The sequence below is a fragment of the Protopterus annectens genome, chromosome 11.part0, assembly GCF_019279795.1.
Source record: "Protopterus annectens isolate FY-2018-M chromosome 11.part0, PAN1.0, whole genome shotgun sequence".
Classification (NCBI taxonomy): domain Eukaryota; kingdom Metazoa; phylum Chordata; order Ceratodontiformes; family Protopteridae; genus Protopterus; species Protopterus annectens.
In genome coordinates this window covers 834,342,972-834,363,938 of record NC_056745.1, presented here as the reverse complement: position 1 = coordinate 834,363,938, position 20,967 = coordinate 834,342,972, and the positions used below count along the sequence as shown (strand labels likewise).

General features: G+C 40.5%; 1 protein-coding gene across 6 annotated transcripts in view; it reads right to left on the bottom strand.

Annotated features, from left to right (window-relative positions):
* Positions 1–20,967, bottom strand: part of DENND2A (DENN domain containing 2A) — a 2,268,767-nt gene that overhangs the window by 159,034 nt on the left and 2,088,766 nt on the right. For all 6 annotated transcript variants that reach the window (XM_044088248.1, XM_044088247.1, XM_044088242.1 and 3 more), the window contains one exon: positions 5,586–5,825. In XM_044088248.1, coding sequence (XP_043944183.1) covers positions 5,586–5,825 — 240 coding nt within the window. The remainder of the gene's footprint in view (positions 1–5,585; positions 5,826–20,967) is intronic.

Here is a 20,967-nt window from a genome sequence, read left to right as displayed (position 1 = left end):
AGTCCCACAATTGCAGATCTATACACATAATCAATGTCAAGGAGGCCCATCCTTCCTTCAGAACGGGGAATATATAATCTTGGTATGCACTTATTTTTATAAATCATTTAGTGATCACGAAGCATCCTTCTTGTTTTCCTATCTAATCTATCCAACATGTTTTGGGGCCAGTAAATCACTCCAAAAGTGTAAGTTAGGACAGGAAGAGCAAATTGGTTTATAGCTTGAATTTTGTTCCTAGATGTCAGTGCTGTTTTCAGGATTAATTTAAGTCTTCTGAAATATTCCTTACTAAGTTTTATTCGCATTTGTTCATGTTTTATTGTTGATCCCTCATGAATTCCCAAGTATTTATACATTCCGTCTTGCTCAAGTTCTTTTATATCACATTCTTGTCCCAAACTGATGTTTTCCTGACATTGCAGTTTTCCTGTTTAAAGGTTGCTTTTGCACATTTATCAAGACCAAATGACATTCTTATATCATGTGAAAAAGTTTTGACAACCTGCAGTTGTGCTTTAATTTCCTCATCTGATGAGCTATACAGTTTTAAATCATCAGCAAAGAGAAGATGAGAAGTCTTTACACTTTGTTGTTTTCTAGGAGACAAATTATAGCCAAGACCTAAGCTGTTAAGTAGACAGCTTAATGGGTTAAGGGCAAGGCAGAATAGCAGCAGTGACAGAGAGTCACCCTGGAATATCCCCCTTTGAATTTTTATCCCTGGGATATTAATTTGTCCTTTATCATGGCTTAATTGCAAAGTGGTCTGCCACTGTTTCATGGTCACTGTAATGTACCCGATCTGTGTGGGGTGTATCTTATACATTTTTAAGCACTCTTTTATCCATGAATGTGGGATACTATCAACTCCTTTTTTGTAGTCAATCCATGCCATACTAAGATTCTTCCCCTTTTTACAGTTCTCCACTATGACTTTATTTAACAACAAACTGTCCTTTGTTCCATATGATTTTCTTTAATTGCCCCTTTGTTCTACTGCCATAATTGCATTTTCTTCTAAATGATCATAAACTCTGTCAGCATCAATTCCCATGTATAGTTTACACATCTTCGGAAGGCAAGTTATTGGTCTATAATTTTTAGGGAAGCTTACAGGTTCACTCTTAAGTAGGAACATTGTTTTTCCTGTTGTTAACCAGGCTGGTGTCTGTTCGGGGTGTGCATATAAATAGTTCTTACTCATGGCTAATTCTTTGTGCAAAGATGTTAATACCATCAGCCATAAATTAGGTACTGCATCTGGGCCTGGGGTTTTCCAATTAGAGGCTTTTCTTAACTTTGTTCCAGTCTCTCTGGCTGTTATTTTATCCCATTTCATATCCTGTATCTTTGAATCTCTTATTCTTTCTTTAACTTCTTTTATCCATTTAACATCTTTATTATGTTCCACAGGATCTTCAGGGATACTTCTCCAAAATGTATCTATTTCTCCTTTTTTGGCAGTCTTTCGATTCCTTTCACCTTATTTCACAATTCTCTATAAAACTTTTTTGGATCATCACTATACAGTGTTCTTGTGGCAGAACTTTATCAGTTATTAATTTAGCTGCACAGTAATATATCCTGTTTACTTCTGTTATACCACATGGGTTTCTATGAACAGTCCTAATTACTGTGTTCATTTGTTTTTATCAAACTTCTGACTTTTTGGGTTTTATTAACCTTCTGCAGTCTACTTCTTTCATTGATCTTGATATATCTGTCTATGTCTATTAAATCAAGCAACTCGTCTCTTAGCTCATTTTCTTACAAACTGAGGGCACATCTCTTGTTTTCCAGTTCCTGTGAGCATTCTATAAAAGATTCTATAGCATCTTCCTGTGGTACATTCTCTTCAACTTCATCCCGTGTCATCTGTTGCTCTATCATATAGGAACCCACTGGCCTATCACTCCTCAACATTGATGGCATCAGAGTTTCCACAGTTTCCTGTTCCTTCCCTTGCTGTCTAGCTTCATGTGAATGTTTAAACTGGTTTCCTGTGGAAGGCTCCAAATTATCTTCATATGGCACCTGACCAATTGCTTCCTGTTCCACTGGTTTCCCTTTAATTTGGATGTCCATTACTCTTTCCTGTTGTGGTGCTTTCTGAATTAAATTTTCTACACTGAATCCTTCACTTTGCAGGTACTCCATAACCTCAGTTTGTATTTCTTTAACTTCTCCATTACTGATCATCTTTTCTACTTTTCCTCTGTCTTCTTATTTTTTATATTGTAAAGTTTTCCATGTCTGGATTCCTTTGCCTGCATTTCTCTTCAAATATCTTTAGTGCTGCTCTTTTTGTATTGGTTAGTTTTGATTTCTCCTTTGCATAAATATTATACCATATTAAATCTCTTTTTTTTTCCCATGTCCATATCTTTTCTTCAGATTTTTCCTGATCTTTCTGTTTCTCCCTACTTTGGGGACTCACTCCATCCTGCTGTGATGTAACCTGTGTTAGGCCTTCTACACCAAATCCTTCACTTCACAGGCATTCCATAACTTCAACTTCTATTTTTTTAACTTCTGCTTTACTAACCTTCTTTTCTATGTTCTATCTTTGTGATGTTATTTTTTTATTATGAAATTTTCCATATCTGAATGCCTTTGCCTGTATTTCTCGTTGAATATCACATTGATTAATTTGGCTTTCACCTTTGTATAAATATTGCATCATATCAAATCTCTTTCTTTCCCATGTCCATATTTCTTTTTTATACTTTCTTGGTTTTGTTGTTCATATTTTTGCACTTCCTCAGATGCTTTTTTTTCCAAACAGGTCAAGGTTTCTTGCTCTATATACTGTTTTTCACAAATCTGTTGTATCAATGAACACAAATTTTCATTTGAAGCTTCTGACAGTTCTTGAAGTATTTTTCTTTCCTCTAATTTCTCTCTTAATCATTTTGTATACCTTGTGTCTGGAAATTCTGGGCTTTTTGCACAATAGTAACAATAAAATAATTTCTTTCTTATCCTCAATGGTCCACTTTATCGTCTTTATGGCTCTTCTTTGGCCTATCCGTTTTTGTGATTTTTGTGGACTGCTACTTCCTTCTACAACGGGGGGGGGGGGCATCCTCCCCCTGGGCCTGGCCTGGTCCCCATTGTAGGAATGTTTCTGTATTTTGAGGATTCTACACTTTCATCTTTTCCAGTCCTGGCACCAGTGTGCCTACAAGGACTGGGCACTTTTTTATCCTGGGTCTTGTGCACCCAGCTATCTTTTTTAGTTTTTAACCTACTTCTGTCCATGATATATGCTATATAAATACAGTCTATATATCAGTGTTGTGAAGGTACTCACCAAGACTTGAGGATGAATTGAGTTTCAGCACTACTACTCTCCTTTGCTTGCTGCCTTTTCATTTCTCCATTCGGACTCCTACACAGGTTGTCTGATGATTCTCTAGTACTTTTTGTTAACCCCAAATATTCCCAGAGGTAGTTGTCGCTAAATGCCCTATATACCTGAATAAGATCTCCTCCTTAGATATCTATGAGACACTGTACAAGTTCAGATATTTTAGTCTTTCATGATAACTTAAATTTTCACATCCATGGATACCCTTGGTATATTTCCATTGTACTCTTTCCAGTTTACTCATGCTTGTTTTCTTATAGGGTTTCCATATTGTTATTCCATACTCAAGTTTGGGTATAATGTAACTAACAAACAATGACATCATTATTTTTGATTTCCTAGACTTTAAAAACCTTTTTCTACAACCTACAGTTCTATAACTATCATTAACCAATTGGTTGATATGATTAGAAAAACTCATAGCTGAATCCACCCATATACCCAGGTCCATAAATGAGTCTACAGTTTCAATCACTGGGTGCTGTATTAAATATTTACGTTTCGATTTATGCCTACCAAATCTCATATGCTTAGTTTTTGATGTATTTATCAGCATATTATTCTCTTGTGCCGAAATGGTCAATTTAGTCAAGTTGTTTTGCAGACATGCCTTATCTATAACACATGTAATCAGTTTACCCAATTTGAGGTTGTCTGCAGACTGCAGAACACCTCAGATGAAAAAGTTAGATCTGAAAACTACAATCTAAACAAGTAAGGGCCTAGGACAGAGCCCTGTGGGACACCTTGACTGTAACCAAGGATTTTGCCTGCCCGGCTGCTGTATGATACTTGGCATGTCCTATTTGTAAGCCATGCAGCTATCCATCTTATCAAGAGTACATCAATACCTAATTGTACTAATTGTTTGATCAGTGTCATGTATATGACCCTGTCAAATGCTGAAGTTAAATCTATATAAATTACTTCACAGCACAATTTTTGACCACTATCTGTACCTATGTCAGCAAATAAAGGATGGCAGTGCCAATTGCAAAACACCTGTGAAAGTCATTTTAAGCACAGAGACTTGAGGAGTATCCTCATTTTTTAATATCCTCCTTGAGCTTACTCTCACGGTTCCCGTGACTACAGAGAAGTGAATCCTGATGTCAACAGCTAGTAACAAAATAATGAGGTGGTCAATGGGAGGATGAGGGTCTCTAAACCAAAAGACTTCCTTATGCATCTAGACATTTACACATTAGCCAGAGGCTCATGGCACCTTTCTAATGCTGGGAGTCCTCTGAAAGTAAACTCTTTGGTACTCCTCCATCAAGGCCATTTTGGCAAAGTGGTGGGTGAGTAGAAAAACTTTGAAATTCCAATCTCATCATAAGTGAACAGTACTTTTAAAATAACTACACACCTGTGGCACCTGGGATTAGCTTCTGAGGTAGCAGATACACTGTCAGCAAAGGTCATACTCTCTAGGCTATAGATCCTTCGTAATTGAGTCTAGATGTCTTAGGCCACGTTTCACCTTCTGTCTTAGGCCAGAATACAGACACATTCTTGCGATGGACTATTTGATCAGCAGGTCAGAACTGAACACTGTGATAGATGGCATGACCTTTAACTTAGATGCAGTGGAAGGCAGCCTGGGAAGTAACAGCAAACAGGTTCTAACTCAGTTAGTTGCATAGCTGATTGACTGACTTATTTTTGCTTGGCATATATTATAAAGTTGAATTATGAACAAGAAAATGAGGACTTTAAACACTTTAGGACAGTGCTAATGTCCCTGAAGTTTGTATTTATGATCCTTTGTAGATGGGCTCACGTTATTAATTACTGGACTGTAATATCAGTCAACAATTATACATTTACCTTTTGTAGATAAGATGGTTCATCAGAATCAATAGTCATAATTAATAATAACCACGTCTTCTGCATCGAGCTGCAATGCAACTCCCAAGTAGCAGATGCTACACATGAGAAACTGTCATTTAACAGTGTAACATGCTGCAAGTACTCCACTAGTTTCAAATCAAATAGCAAACCCTTGGTTTTGCCCAGCAACTAAAATGTTTTTTCTACATTCAGCCTCAGTTTTACTTTTTCAAAGGGCAATATTTCAATGGCTAATAACATGGCTAAAACCAGCAGGATAGCTAATAATAACTCTTATGCATTACAAATCGAGAACATTCTATGTAAACAATGAATCAGACCCAGAGTCATTCAGGAATGACTAAAATATCATGCTTACTTTTCACCCCTTGTTTCCTAAATTCTCGATCCTGGATAAATCCTCCAAACATCTGTGTCTCCATAAAGACTTCAAGAAAACGTCGTAGGCTCCTGGAAGAAACAGACTTACGAAATGCCTCCCGCTGGAAAATTCTTTCTTCCTTTTCATTAGGAACAATAAACAAAGAGTAATGACCAACAATTTCAACAAAGAAACGGACAAAGGCTTCTGATACCACCATATTTAGAGAGCATGTGCCTGAAAATAAGAAAAAGAAAAATGTGGCTTTATAGGAGAAAATGAAAAACATCAGTAATTAAATTAACTCTATACTGCATTTTGTCAATCAACAATGCATACGATAAAATTCAACAATGTACCTTTGGTGCTTACTATGTAGTCACTGCTATGACTGTATAAATAAGGCTCACACTTCTCAGTGTGAACATGTGTGGTTGTCATAAACAAAGGCTTAATGATGAGAAAGAGCGGCAAAAACATAACAGCCTTTGTTTAAATGCATGTACATCATGGTTTTGTGGAACTGTATGGTTATGTTATCTACTCAACTCTTAATCATTTTCCCTGACAGATCTACTTCTGCTGTCATGTAAAGAGGTATACGTACATGTAGAGGTGAGAAGCTGAAAAAGGTTGAAATGTTTAACTATGAGGTGTCATGGTTTCTGTCACCTATCAGCATACCTCTCAACTGTCCAGATTTTTGCCTCATATGTTTGGTTTGTTCCTCATAAAATTTGTGTTTTTCTGGATTTTTGTGGCAAATCAGTGAGGAATGAATTCACTAAGTTTGTGTTTCAGACATCATATCCTTCAGAAAATGTATGGTAACACAAGACCTTTTATTCTAGCAACTTTACACGTTTATAAGAGTAATATTTAAAATTCATCCCTATTTTCGGGGCTTTGTCTCCCAATATGTTTGAATTTGTCCAGATTATTTGTACTAGGAAGTTGACAGCAAAGCCTGTCAGCCAAGGTACAAATGTCTTAAACCGTGTTAAAGATTCTTGTGTCTTCAGAGGCACCACAACTCATTTCAGTTACATTGCATGAAATGAACTGGGTTAAAGAGTCCCATATATTCAATGGTGCACAACTCATTCCAGTTACGTTCCATCTCCTGCATGGCCTGCGGTTTTGCACTTATGGTCATTCATTGTAGGTGCATTGAGCTCACCTCAAACTTACAGCATGTTCCACAAGCTTCAGCCAAAGCATAGAACTAATATTCATTTTGAGAGGCCTTACTGACCATAACCTTATCTTCTCATAGGATAGGTCTAGTGTCCTAAGTCTTCCTGAATGAGTACAGGTATTGCTCCCTCAAATCTTCTTTATATAGGTCCTCGAGAGTCAACAAGACTGTTATCATTTTTAACCTTTTAAAAGTGAAACATTACTATTGCTTTTTCTGGTCTGGCCTAAAGGAAGCTCTTAACTCATTATTACCATCATTGTCAGGAATGAAGGGGGTATCAGTGTTCACACCAATGGCATTACATCTAAGCAGCACTAAACTGCTGCAAGCAAGTTTGCATGAAATATGTTAATACCATTTAAAACGTATGTAAAACAGCACACTGATCTGAATCTTCATCATAAAATGTGTTAATACCATTTAAAATGTACGTAAAACAGCACACAGACCTGAATCTGCATCATGGAATGTGTTAATACAGCAATAACCCACGCCTGGGTGAGGATAATGCTGGATTTACCCACGGTTGGTGTGGTTTGGTCACGAGGGCGAAACCCGAGCGGCCAAACAAAGACAACCGTGGGTAAATCCAGCATTACCCACACCCAGGTGTGGGTCATTGCTATTATACAATGACATTATTTAAGAAAAAAATAATTACTTTTCTTAAATAATGGCATTGTATAATGCCTCCTTGCTGCCCTTCTGCAGCTGTCTGGTATTCTGCGGCAGTTCTGATGTACTGCGCATGCGTATGCGCACGCAGTACATCAGAGCTGTGGGCGGAAGCAACAGAGAAAGCAAGATCTCTGTTGCTTTTTACAAAGTGTCTCGCTATGTTAAATTCCTTTAACATAGCGAGACAGCTTTAATCTGTCTCGCTATGTTAAACCCATTTAACATAGCGAGACAGCTTTAAAAAAAAGCAACGGAGAAAGCAAGATCTCCATTGCTTTTTACAAAGTGTCTCGCTATGTTAAAGAAGTTTAACATAGTGAGACAGCTTTAAAAAAAGCAACAGAGAATCTCCGTTGCTTTTTTTAAAGCTGTCTCTCTATGTTAAACCGATTTAACATAGTGAGACACCTTTAAAAAAAACAACGGACATAGGAAGATCTCCGTTACTTTTTTTAAAGCTGTCTCGCTATGTTAAACTTGTTTAACATAGCGAGACAGTGTATAAAAAGCAACGGAGATCTTGCTTTCTCCATTGCTGTAAAAAAAGAGTTATACTAATGGAAAAAGTCCGGGCGACTGGACCTTTTTCCATTAGTATAACTCTGATTTACAACGTGAATACTGACCAATCAGCGTGCACGGTTTGGAATATTAATGGGGGGGGGGAGTCGTTGTATAATACTATTTAAAATGTATGTAAAACAGCACACTGATCTGAATCTGCATCATGAAATGTGTTAATACCATTTAAAACAGCACACTGATCTGAATCTGCATTTCAGCTTTTCAAAAAGCATTTCTGCTGTAAGTTGTGCCAACACATTTAGTCATATGATTGCTTAAGAGTTCTATGGAATGCAACACATTTATTAACACAACTGCTTAATATGTCTAAGGAATGCAACACATACATTCATTAGCATAGCTGCTTAAGATGTCTAAAGAATGCAACACATTCATTAACATAATTGCTTAAGATGTCTAAGGAATGCAACACATTCATTAACACAACTGCTTAAGATATCTAAGGAATGCAGCACGTTCATTAACATAACTGCTTAACAGCGCTGAATTACTGCTTTGAAGGAGCTGCTTGTGTTACATTCTGCTCACTACAGTGTTGCTACTTTTTCACTGAGGTGCTTGCAGAATATTGCTGGGAAATGCCTCAGTGCAAAGTAGGCATTAATGTGTTAAGGTATGTATCACATGATCTAAATCTGTAAAAGCAGCACACAGTAATGTCAAGTGAGTTAGGACTGATTGGAAGATGCAATTCTCCCAGACAACCAGAAACACTTACATTTTCCAGTCACGCATTACATGTGCTTTTTCTCTACAGAGGGAGTGCATACACGGGGCATACAGTGCCAGTTTTTCATGGTACATGTATTAACCTCCCATGGGGCTGGGAGTTGGCATAATGGATATGGTGTTTACCTCACAGACACAAGCTAGAAGTCTTACCTTTAGGAGGAGAAATTTGTCTAAACTTAAAATGGCCGACAAATTCAAATAGCCTAGTACAAACTATGAGCCTATACACTGTACAAGCCAGTTATAGCTGACTTTTTGTCTTGCCTAAAGCTGTATATTAGTTTAAAGCATAGTGATAAGTCACGGCCTGTGTGATATCTAGTGCAAGATGTGTTCTTACTACATTTAGCTTATTAGCCAATATATTCATTGTAATTATTTCTGTAACTTTTGATGCACAACATTTAGATCAGTGGTGCACAGCCTTTTTGTGGGGAGTGGCACTACATGAATGCTTAATGCATCTGCGGGCCAACTCCAAACATAGTAAGTCGTTACAAGTTAAAAACAGGTACAGGTGACTGACATTTTTACTTAATACAGCAGTCATGAAATTGCCTGTTTTCTACATCAACTTTGAGTTTAACTTTATTCTGGCTTGCAGGCATGACTTATTACAAAGTCTTGCAGAAAGTTACTACTGTTTACAGACTACAAGTTATAAACAACAAAGAATAGTTACTTCCGCAGCTAAAATTAGAGGTGTGTGCAACTACAGTCAATTAGGTAAATAAACACGTGCTGGAAAATTTGCTCGACTGGAGTAAGGCATAGCATTTTTTCACTTTTTTAAAAAAATTTTGGTTACTCTCTGGGTGTTGGATGGTGTTACATCAAGGGCCGGATTTGGCCCCAGGGGTTGGACATTGTGCACCACTGATTTAGATTGTAAGTATGCTGGGAGCTTTCTCAAAGGTTGCCTCTGAAAACACTCCTTGTGTAATAAGGTAAACCTGTTCATTAAACTATAAATAAAATAAATAATTAAGTCAGCAATTTGGCATCTTGATAATTAGTTCCTGGCAATAACTGGTTGTATGCACGTACAGAGCTGTGTTAGGATGATACCTGTACATGATGGATAATGACAAACAGTATTATCTTACACAACATTCTTCTCTTAAAGAAAAACTAACATCCTCACATCCAAACATATAACTGTAAATAAACATCCTTATTCCATGCAATTCATTGAGGTACATTAACATCAGTGCAGTTTGCCTATTTAATAATTAGATAAGATACACTGGACACACGTACCCATTTTAAAGGGTGACCCAGCAGCACTGGTTTGGTTACGTGACTTGTTTAAGGACAAACAGTATACAAACGGACAGAGATGCCATAATGGTTAAGGCATCTCTGCAATGACAGTATTGGCTAATAAGCTAAATGTAATAAGTACTAAGAACACATTTTGAGTTTGATTTTCTCCTTTGAGAAGCATGGCTAGACTTAGAAAGACCATCTAGGGTCATTAACCTCATAATCACCTTTGAACTATGAACTATGAGATGGAGTCAAACTCAACACTATAGAGTAAAGCTCATTTGTAGCTCAAAGCCATAACCTTCTGTAGTGGAGTGTAAATCATCATATTAAATGTGATCACATCAGCTCCATGTTCACACGTTCTAGATACTACATTTACATGACTTACATTTGTCAGTTGCTGAAATCTCTGTCAAAGACCAGCTTTGGTGTATGAGTACATATATGGGTGCTTAAAAGAGCTTCATGGAAACTGTATGAAGATATTCATTTTTAACACTGATTATCTGGCTGAATTTCCTAGTATTAACTTGTGCCCATTTTACTAAGTATCAAAATGACAACACGTTTTACTCAATCTACATTTTTTTCTTGACAGCTTTTACAGCAACTGTCATTTCAGTAAAGTAGTGCATGAAACATACTAATACAATATCAGGTTCTCAAAAGCTAAAGAAGCTTTCATGAGATATGGAATATCAACAGTCCTAAAATAAAGATCACTTGTCACACAGGAAATCATCATGGGGATTCAGAAAGAACCCAAGTGCCAGTGGTAAGATCTGTGAGAAAAAGGAACTATTTACGCAATACGGACAGACAGATTGACTGACAACTAACAGAGACATGTTAGTAACAATATTTATTTATTTAACATTTATTTAAAGGCCAACAATGGGATTCTATTATTAAATGCTCAACTTCTCTACCTTATTTCTCCCTGTTTACTGTCCTTGCTATGAATAAACAACAATACAGCATTTAAAATATTTTAAATTGACTGTTTCTCCCCACTAGAACACTACCTTATTGTACTGTGGTGGTTTCACTTTCAAAAAAACTTTTGACCCGGCCAAACGCAGTCTCCAATTCACTGATGTCATCAAGGCCACTGAATACAGGTAGTTTTCTGGCCATTTCCCTCCCCAAACTGACATTGCCACTACCATACTAAAAACCTACCCATGCTGTGATGTCACAGCTCCCTGGTCCTTCCCCTACCCATACAGAAAGTAAAGGCTAGAACAAGGAAACAGTACATGAGCCAAGTCTCCTGCTGTGAGCTGTCAATCACAGCAGGTAACTTCTCAAATTACCCCTAGCACTTTGACAACTAGGGAAGTTAGGTGTGAAGGGGGATGGGAGATGAGGCAAAGTAATACAATTCAGGCTTCACAAAAGACTGCAGTTTAGCTATTCTAAAAAGAAGCAGCAGTAAAAAGCACTTTGAGAGTCTGTTTTGTAGCATTTGCACTGTTTGTGTTTTAAGTAGTCATTGAATGACATGAAATATTACATGAAACTAACTGACTGAAAGACCGTAGTGTATGCATGTAAAATCAATGCAGTGACAGAAGCTTTAGGAAGAAAGAGGCCTGTGTGATGTATTTTTTTACAGACAAGCACTGCTTTATGGGATACCTAGAGGCAGACTACACAATCAGAATTACTTCAAGATGCCAGACCTCATGTGGTCAGACTCAGAAATTATGTACAAAAATATTTAGAAACCTATAGATAGTCCCAGAGTGGTGTTAAAATGTAGGAAACACCAAACCATGACGAAATAAACATGTTTTTGAGTCTGTGGGTGCAGTTCTCCTTTAACATTTGTTGACTGGGAAAGTCTGACTAGGATAGAGCCTATTTTCATGGCAGGCCCAGGGAGAAACACTCCAGATGCATGTCTTTGGAATGTTGGAGGAAACCGAGTACCTGGAGGAAATCCCCATGAATGCAGGGAGGACATGCAGACTCCATGCAGAAGGCACCCCAGCCGAGAATCGAACCAGAGAACCTCTTGCTGTTAAGCAACAATGATAACTGCTCACCACTGCACCACCCACAATAAGGAAAGACCTTATTATCAGCTAATTTGCATGTCTCTGGATCACCCTTTAACTACTGGAAATGTAAATCAGCACTTTCCTGTGGTATTTAATACTGACAGTCCATGCATTGCATTGGTACACACATCCCCTCCTCAATCACTCTCTCTCACATAGAAACACACACACACACACACACACACACACACACACACACACACACACACACACACACACCGTAATGTCTATCCTTATGTTTTTGTCACTGCCCTCATAAATCTCAGATCCTTAGTCAGCCAATAATGCCAGACATTAGAATTTCACTCTTCTTAGTGTTCGTAATGCGCATTGTGATGCTAGACTCATTGCTTTAATAACTATTTAGGTGAGTCCAAGTAGTACCACAGGTTATTCCGGGGAAAGCACATGGCTAATCAGTGTAGGCTAATCCCCTTAAATGCATTTAGCACTGCCACAGAGACAACCTATCATGATGCTGCACATCTTTGTGATAGATCACAGTGGTAGGACCGTCTCTGAATCAAAAGTGCTTACTATGATGTTCTTCATATTGATCACTACTGCAGTAGCCTTAACAGGTGTCCAGCTTCCAAAGTTTCAGGGCACCTTCCATACACCTAAACTGTCAGGCAGCTTGAGCTGAGCTGCCTAAAGGACAAGTGTGACGTGAAACCCTACACAGCTTTACTGTAGCTGAAGAGTGTGCTCCTCTGAGGCTTTTGAGGATCAATTGTTAGGTTGTGCTGTTCCTTTGCTGGGCAGATAAGTTCTGTATAGGGAACAAACCTTCCATTCTCTCATTAGTGTTGCTGTTTTATTTTTATCACTTTCCTCTTTAGGAAAGTTATTTTAAAGCTAGGAGTGCTGCGTTTTAATGGATTTTCATGGTACTGTAATGTACTTTTAAACGAGCACTCCTTTTTTCTGTCAGATTAAAAGTGGAGTAAAGTAACTGAAAACATTTTTTCAAACTTCCTTATTAAATTTACACATATGACAAATGCAATCTTGTATTTATATAAATGAAAAACATACAAAATGATATTACTTTAAGTTGCAAACAGTTTACATCACATACACCATTGAAACAACTGTAGTTGTAAACATTATACATCACTTATAAACCATCCAGTCATTGTCAGTTAAGTATTATATAGCTCATTCATATCCTGCCTCTTAAACCTCGTTCCTGCTCTGAATATATTGTTCCCACAATTCCCATTTTTTTCTATGTAGTTTGCTCCTTCCCATTTTTAAAGATCCCAGTTCCGGTTGTTTTACCTCTGTCACTATATTCACTACTTCTAGTAAAGTTCGTTTAGACTTTGACTTCCATTTTCTAGTAATTGCTTTTTTGGCACCCACCATAATTAGACTCAGTAAGGCTTTACTATGTCTAGGCAAATCCAATTCTGTAACATAACTCGAAAAAAATCATCTCCCCAGTCAGTCCTATCTGCTCGCCCAGCATCTCTGACAGAGTGGTCTGCAGGGAAACCTAAAAGTCAGCCAGCTCATCACACTTCAAATAAAATATGTTCCCAGCTACCTCTTTCTTGCCAGTCACACCTCCAACATTTGCTATCCACCAGAGGAAAACTTCTTTGGAGTTTACTTGGGGTATAAAAATACCTGCATAAACACTTCCAGGCAAAAATCCTAAATGTTCTAGACTTTCTTGCATATTTGGGAGATATACATGTATCCCCCCCTTTGTCTCTTTGTGAATTGCTTATCCAGTCTCTCTTCCCAATCCTTTCTAAGCTCCTCTGATTAATTCTTATAATTATCATGCAATATTTTATGTGCTTTATTAATTATTCCTTTTTTAATGGCAGCTTCTGTTCTATAGTCTATTAAAACCTCTACCAGTGCTGGTCTTTCATTTAGGAGCCCCCTATTTCTTTCTCTTTGCCTATACTCTGATATCAATCCTTGACAGGGATACAATCTCTAACCTACAGTTCAAATAAATTCTTGGCCTCTTCCCATTCTATTACCTTTCCCTTTCTAGTCATTTGCTCCCAATACCTTGGTTCCTTTGCCAGTTTTCTCCAATAAATTCCAGCCCCCTCTTGCCTATTATCTGTATCCCTGACCACAGTCAACCCTATCGGCAAAATCTCTTTTCTCCAATGGTATGGTTCTTAGAATACCCCTGCTATTTTATGAATATAATACTCTGTAGGATTTTGTTGTTCTCCTTAGGAGTCTGCATCCAAAATCCTAATCTCTTCTTATTTATTGATATTCCTCACTGTGTCAGCATCATTCCTTTCCACTCTGAATAATAGTTTTCTGCTTGCGCTATGTATAAGAGCCTTAATGCTGCTCTAAAATAGCCCCTCAAATTAGTTAATCCTAGTCCACCTTGTTCTACTGGTAGCTTGCTGTCTTCCCTTCCCAGACGAAATCCTTCAACTCTTTTTAACTGCTATCCACAACATCTCCGGATGATAAAAGTATGCCTGACCTGTGTATAAAACTAAAGGGACTAAAAACATTTTAATGGCTTGTATCTAAGTATCCATAGCCATATAACAAAAAAAGAAGTTATGTCTTACCATAACGTTCCATCTGTATTGTCGATCCTCGTTCAGTCATTACGTGTGGGTACTGGTTCCGACTTCGGAACTGAGCCGGCCATCTTCTAAGCTCACGTCAGTTACAAACTCTCGAGCTAAAACTCTTACCCCAGAATTCCCCTCTCCCTGTTACCTCAGATTGAGTTTGCAAGTCGAAAGAAGGTAGAAGCTACCTCTGTTCAAATGACCTAAAAGAACCGGATGGTGAGATCCACTAGAAGCCACAGGAGGGGGAAGGAGGGAGGGTCGTGATGACTGAACGAGGATCAACAATACAGATGGAACGTTATGGTAAGACATAACTTCTTTATCTGATATTGTTAATCCTCACTCATTCCTTACGTGTGGGACAGAGTCCCCAGCTACCTCTTTTCCTGGGAGGCTCTCATGGAAGGACATTCCTGAGCACCACAGAACCAAAAGATGCTCTTCCCCTGGAGACCAAATCCAATTTGTAATGATTGATGAAGGTATGAGGCGTAGCCCAAGTTGCAGCTGCACAGATGTCATGTAAAGAAGCTCTGGCATGGAAGGCAGCAAAAGTTGCCACCGACCTTGTAGAATGAGCCTTTATGGTAGTAGGTAATGGAATATTACATTCTGTATAAATGAAGGTCACACAGTCTTTCAACCATCTAGCCAATGTGACCTTAGCAACAGCACATCCTAAACTAAGTCCAGAATAGGCCAAAAATAACTGGTCTGATTTACGAGAGGCCTTAATCCTGTTCAAGTAGAAGTGAATTTGCCTGTGAATATCTAGAATATGTAGGCAATGCTCTCCTTTGTTTGAATAGTCGGGGAAGAAAACTGGCAATTCAATGGTTTGATTAATGGATATTTCAGAGATCACTTTGGGTGGAAAGGAAGGATTAGTTCTCAATGACACTCTATCTCTATGAAAAATCAAGTATGGACTCTTGATGCATGAAGCTCAGAGATACATCTGACAGAAGTAATGGCAACCAAAAACAAGGTTTTCCATGAAAAGTATTTAAGGTTGCAAGAAGAAGCTGGTTCGAAAGGTGGCACTGATAGGTCCCATGGTTGAATAGGTTCTCTAAAAGGGGGTTTTAGATGATTCACACCTTTTATGAAGGTCTTGCATAATTTGTGTGACATAAGAGAGGAGTCTTGGACACCCTCATGGAAATTAGATATTGCAGCCAAATGAACTCTAATGGTAGAGGCCGATAGACCAGATTGAAACAGGTCTGCTAGATACTCTAGTACTATCGACACTGGTGCTGAAAAGGGATCTACCTGCTTTTCTTTCAGCCAAAAGGTAAATCTTTTCCACTTGCTTAGACAGGTAATTCTGGTGGAAGACTTATGAGATGCAATAAGAATGTCACGTACTGGCAAAGAAAGATCATTCTGCCTGGCAATCAAGGGAATTGGAGGAGCCAAGCTGTGAGCTTCAGGCTGTTCAAGTTGGGATGAATCAGATTCTGTGGGTGGGAGATCAACCCCAGGGTTGGATGGAGAATCCACTGTTGATCTAGCAGGTGAGGACAAAGGAAGGGGAACCAAATCTGACAAGGCCAATAAGGTGCTATGAGGATCACTTTGCTCTTCAACCGGCAGGCTTTCTTCAGAAACTGGGGAATGAGGGGGAGAGGAAGGAAATACATAAAGTAGACCCGAGGGCTAATCGTGGACTACAGCGTCCCTGGGTGACTGTCCCGGAGGGTGAATCAGGGCGAAGTAGTTGCTGCATTTGTAGTTGGTCGGGAATGCAAAGAGGTCACAGCAAGGAAGACCCCAGCGGTTGAAGAGCTCTGCCACTATCAAGGGATTCAGGGACCACTAGCGAGGCTGTAGAATGCACCTGCTGAGTCTGTCTGCTATTACATTTGAACTCCCGGGAATGTGCATTGCTAGAAGAAAACGGTTGGTAGCCATCACCCATTGCCATATCCTCATGGCCTCTTGACAGAGTGGGTAAGATTTGGTTCCGCCCTGTTTGCTGATGTACCAGACCACCACCATGTTGTCTGACTGTATCGCAATAGTCCCAGACGGCAGCAGGGGATGGAATGCTTGCAACACCAGAAGCACCGCCCTCAGCTCTAGAACATATATATGTAGATGGGCCTCCAATTCGGACCAAGTACCTTGGACTGTCTGTCCCTGACATAGACCCCCACCCCATCAGGGAGGCATCTGTGGTCAATGTAGCTTTGGGCTTCTAGGGGGAGAAGGGGCGAGACCACTGTGATAAGTTGCGGGTCATCCACCAATTCAACTCCTGTTTGCACCTGTGAGTTACCCGAATCTTGGCTGAAAGAGGATACTGAAAAGGATACCATTGGGTAAAAGCCTCATGTGAAACCTGGCCAGGGGGACAATGGTCATGGAGGCTGCCATGGAACCCAACAGCTGTAGGACAGAGTGAGCTGTGGATTTCTCCCTTGAAAGGATTGGGATCAGTTGTTGCTTTATCCTTGGAATTCTGTGCTCTGGAATGGATGCTTTACAATTCTTTGTATCCAAGATGACTCCTATGAATTCTGTGGACTGAGATGGGGTGAGATTGGATTTTTGCCAGTTTATGGTTATGCCTAAGCTTTCTGCAGCGAGGAGAGAGTATGCCAGGGCTTCTTCCATTAGGTGTCTGGTGGGGGTGGAGATAAGCCAGTCGTATAGGTATGGAAACACCTGGAATCCTTGTAGTCACAAGTGAGCTGTGATGACTGCCATGCACTTTGTGAACATTCTGTGGGCTGCAGAGAATCTGCAGGGCAGTACTCTGAACTGGTAGTGACTGGCTCCCGCACGGAAGCGCAGAAATCTTCTTGATGGCCTGTCCACTTTTATGTGGTAGTACGCATCTTGAAGATCTATCGATCACATCCAATTGTCTTTTTCCAAAAGTGGGAGGATAGACTGTATTGTGACCATCTGGAATTTTTGTACTCTTACAAACTTGTTCAATACACTGAGATCCAAAATTGGTCTCCAGTCCCCAGTTTTCTTTGGCACCAAAAATAATCTTGAGTAGAATCCGGATCCTATCTGGTCTGGAGGGACTATTTGGATTACTCTTTTTCTTAGCAAATTTGATATCTCTAATGCTGCTTCTTCCCTTTGACTGGGTGGAATGTCGGGTAAGTTTGTTGGGGGGGGGGGCAGGACAAAGATCGATGGGAATATTATCCTTTGTACCCAAGAGTCGGTGGTGATGGTTAGCCAGGCAGAAGGGTACAAAGAGAAATGACTCCCAACCAGCTCCAGATAAAAGCAGTTGGGCCGCTCTTCAGGAGCACTGGTAGGATTGGCCAGGAAAACAGTCCCTGGAATCCTGGTTATGCGGACCCCCTCTGCCCCAAAAAGGGCATCTTCCCTGTGAGTTTCCCCCTCTGCCTCTAGGGGAGAACTCGGCCTGTGTGTCACAGAAAGGACCCTGAGACTTTTTGTACCATATCTTCCCACTCTTCTGGTTTCTGGAAAAGCCTCCCAATGAGGGGAAGAATAACAGACACCCACGGCAGAAAGGGTCTTACCGTCCTGTTCACATCTGGCCAGTGTGCTTTTAACTGTGGGTCCAAACAATGAAGAGGCTTCGATGGGAGCATTGAGAAAGGAAGCCTTGAAGGGTTTCGCGAAATTACATAAGCGCATCCAGGCATGTCGTCTCAGAATGCCTGAACTCGCCGATCTAGCTGATATCAGGCGCATGGAGGAGTTAGATATTGATTCAATGGTGGCCAGCTGACAGGCCACTTTGTCATGGACCTCATCAGACATGGTACCAGCCAAAGTTTCAGAGAGCTCAGAAATTAAATCCCTTTGAAGCCTGGTAAGGTGTGTCATATAATTCAGGGACCTGATTGCAAAGGTCGCTGATGCAAAAGTATGCTTCCCTATTCTGTCCAGAGTCCGGGACTCTTTGTTGGGCGGATGGACAGTCTGGCTTTCTTCTTCCGCCAGGTCCTTCTTAGTTGCAGCCGCCACCACTAGAGCATCTACAGGAAGACCTTTGGACCAATGAGAATCAGTAGCAGGAGGGGACAAAATTTTATCTGGCCTCCAGGGAATAGCCTCAATGGTGTCAGGAGCATTCCACGCATGCTGCACGATGAGCCGGACCAGTTCGTCGGCAGGTGGAGTAAACCAGGAGGTAGGGGGTCGGGCGCGAAAGGCCTGCAGGAACACAGACTCTTCAGAGGTCAGGTTCGAGGGCTGCCAGTCACCTCTCTGTGTAAGAATTTCGAGAATATCAGCAAAGGATACCTCAGAGGGTGAGCGAAGGGACCCTTCCCCATCATCAAAGTCTGTGTCTTCAGTAAGGGACTCCTCTGTGGAGTCCATGTGCTTCATCTTGCATGAGCTTTTTCGATGAACTTCCTCAGAGGGAGAAGCTGGGGAATACAACGCAAAAGAGGTTTCCTGTGGGAGTATATCCTGAGGCCCTTGTGCCCGATATCCGCCAGGAGTGACTTGTGTACATTGTGGTCCAGAGGAGGGTGGGTAGACTGATAGCACAGTATCGCCAGCCGATGCCAAAGCCTTCTCCATTAGTTGGAAGGCCCGTCCACCTGAAGAGGGGTGAGTGTCCAGGATAGGGGTCACCCCTCCCCTAAGTGGCTCAGCCTGCCGACTCGAGAGTCCCTGGATGGCTGTGAAACACCAAATTACGTATGCCACAGCTGACATCCTGGGTCATAGCAAAACTCTCCTGCCATGAAGGCAACTGTGGTTCCTTAGTGAGGTCCATAAAGGGAACCGTAGAGGGGGAAGACTGTGCTATATCAAGGGGCTTCAAAGGCAATGAAGGAGGAGAATAAGTAGGGGTCTTTGGCAAAGGGTAATCACCTCCCAAGGAAGGATAGGTCCTGGGGGGTGGGATACCTTTGGCCAAAAGCACATGATCCACAAGACGCAACTCGTCATGTTCAGAGAGGCTTCTAGTGGATTTCATGGAAACGGTTGAGGGAGAGTCAGGTCTATCCAAAGATGGGGCAAGCTCAGTGCCCACCTCACCGGTCTGCACTGAAAACAACGGGGCTGTAAAGGACTGAACTACAGGTGTCTGCACAGAGGAAATCATCAGTGCCGAAGTCATGGTCTGCACCGACGATAAGGTTGGCGCCGAGGCTTAAACCAAAAAAACTGTGCCAATAACTGAATTGTCGGTGCTGAGAGGGTAGTCGGTGCCGGGTAAATTGTTGGAGCCGATGTGGTAACAGTCTGCATTGACTGGATAGTCGGTGCCGGTGGAGAAGTCTGAACCGAGGAGCCCCTTAGTACCGATATGGTAAAGGACACGCTAGTCAGTGTCGAAATCACAGATGGCGTCGACGGCCTCGGTGCCGAAGGTCTAGGCACCAAAAGCACTGGAGCTGAAGAAGTCAGCTTTCTTGAGTCTCGGTTGGTGGGAGTCCCCAGCAGGGGACGAAGGAAGAGACTTGGCCTTTGTACGTTCATCACTCTTTTTCTTATGGGATCTTGGAGGGGTTGAAGCCTCTGACCCAGAAATAGCCTCTGAAAAAGGAGATTTAAGTAGCCCCTTCAATAACAATTTATTTTTTCTCTCAGTCAACGTCCTGCTAGAGAAATTCTTACAAATTCTACAGGGCAGGTCAACTGTTAAATGAGGCACACCCAAACAATAGACACACAGGGAATGTGCATCTGAAGTAGGTCATTTATGGCCACAATCTGAACATCTCTTAAATCCTGGACTACCTTTTTTATCTGCCATGTTAGGAAAGAAGGAAAATCAGAAAAAATACCAGCAATGGTACAAGAAATACCCGAAGGTAAGGAGGAAAGGGGTTTACCAATGATGGTAAAAAGGAAATTACCTCGCAGTAAAGAGGAGGAAGGGGATTGAAAAGATTCAAGAAGGGATAGTTGCTAAATGCGATGTTAGATTAGTATGACAAAAAATATTGTACTTAGCTCAAGAGAAGTAGCTTGACACGACCGATTGGCGATGCAGCAAATGAAATCTGGGTTAACATGGAGAGGGGAATTCTGGGTAAAAGTTTTAGCTCGAGAGTTCGTAGCTGACGCGAGCTTGGAAGATGGCCGGCTCGGTTCCGAGGTCAGAACCGATATCCACACGTAAGGAATGAATGAGGATTAACAATATCAGATCTTCCAGTTTCTCAATTTTTGTATTATTTTATGTTTAGTTTCTTCTCACATATCCTTAGCTGCCATCACAGAGTAATTTCAAATCCATACTCCTAAACACTTCATTTTATCATGTCTCCATAAATATGGATATTGTTGGACCAATTCATGTT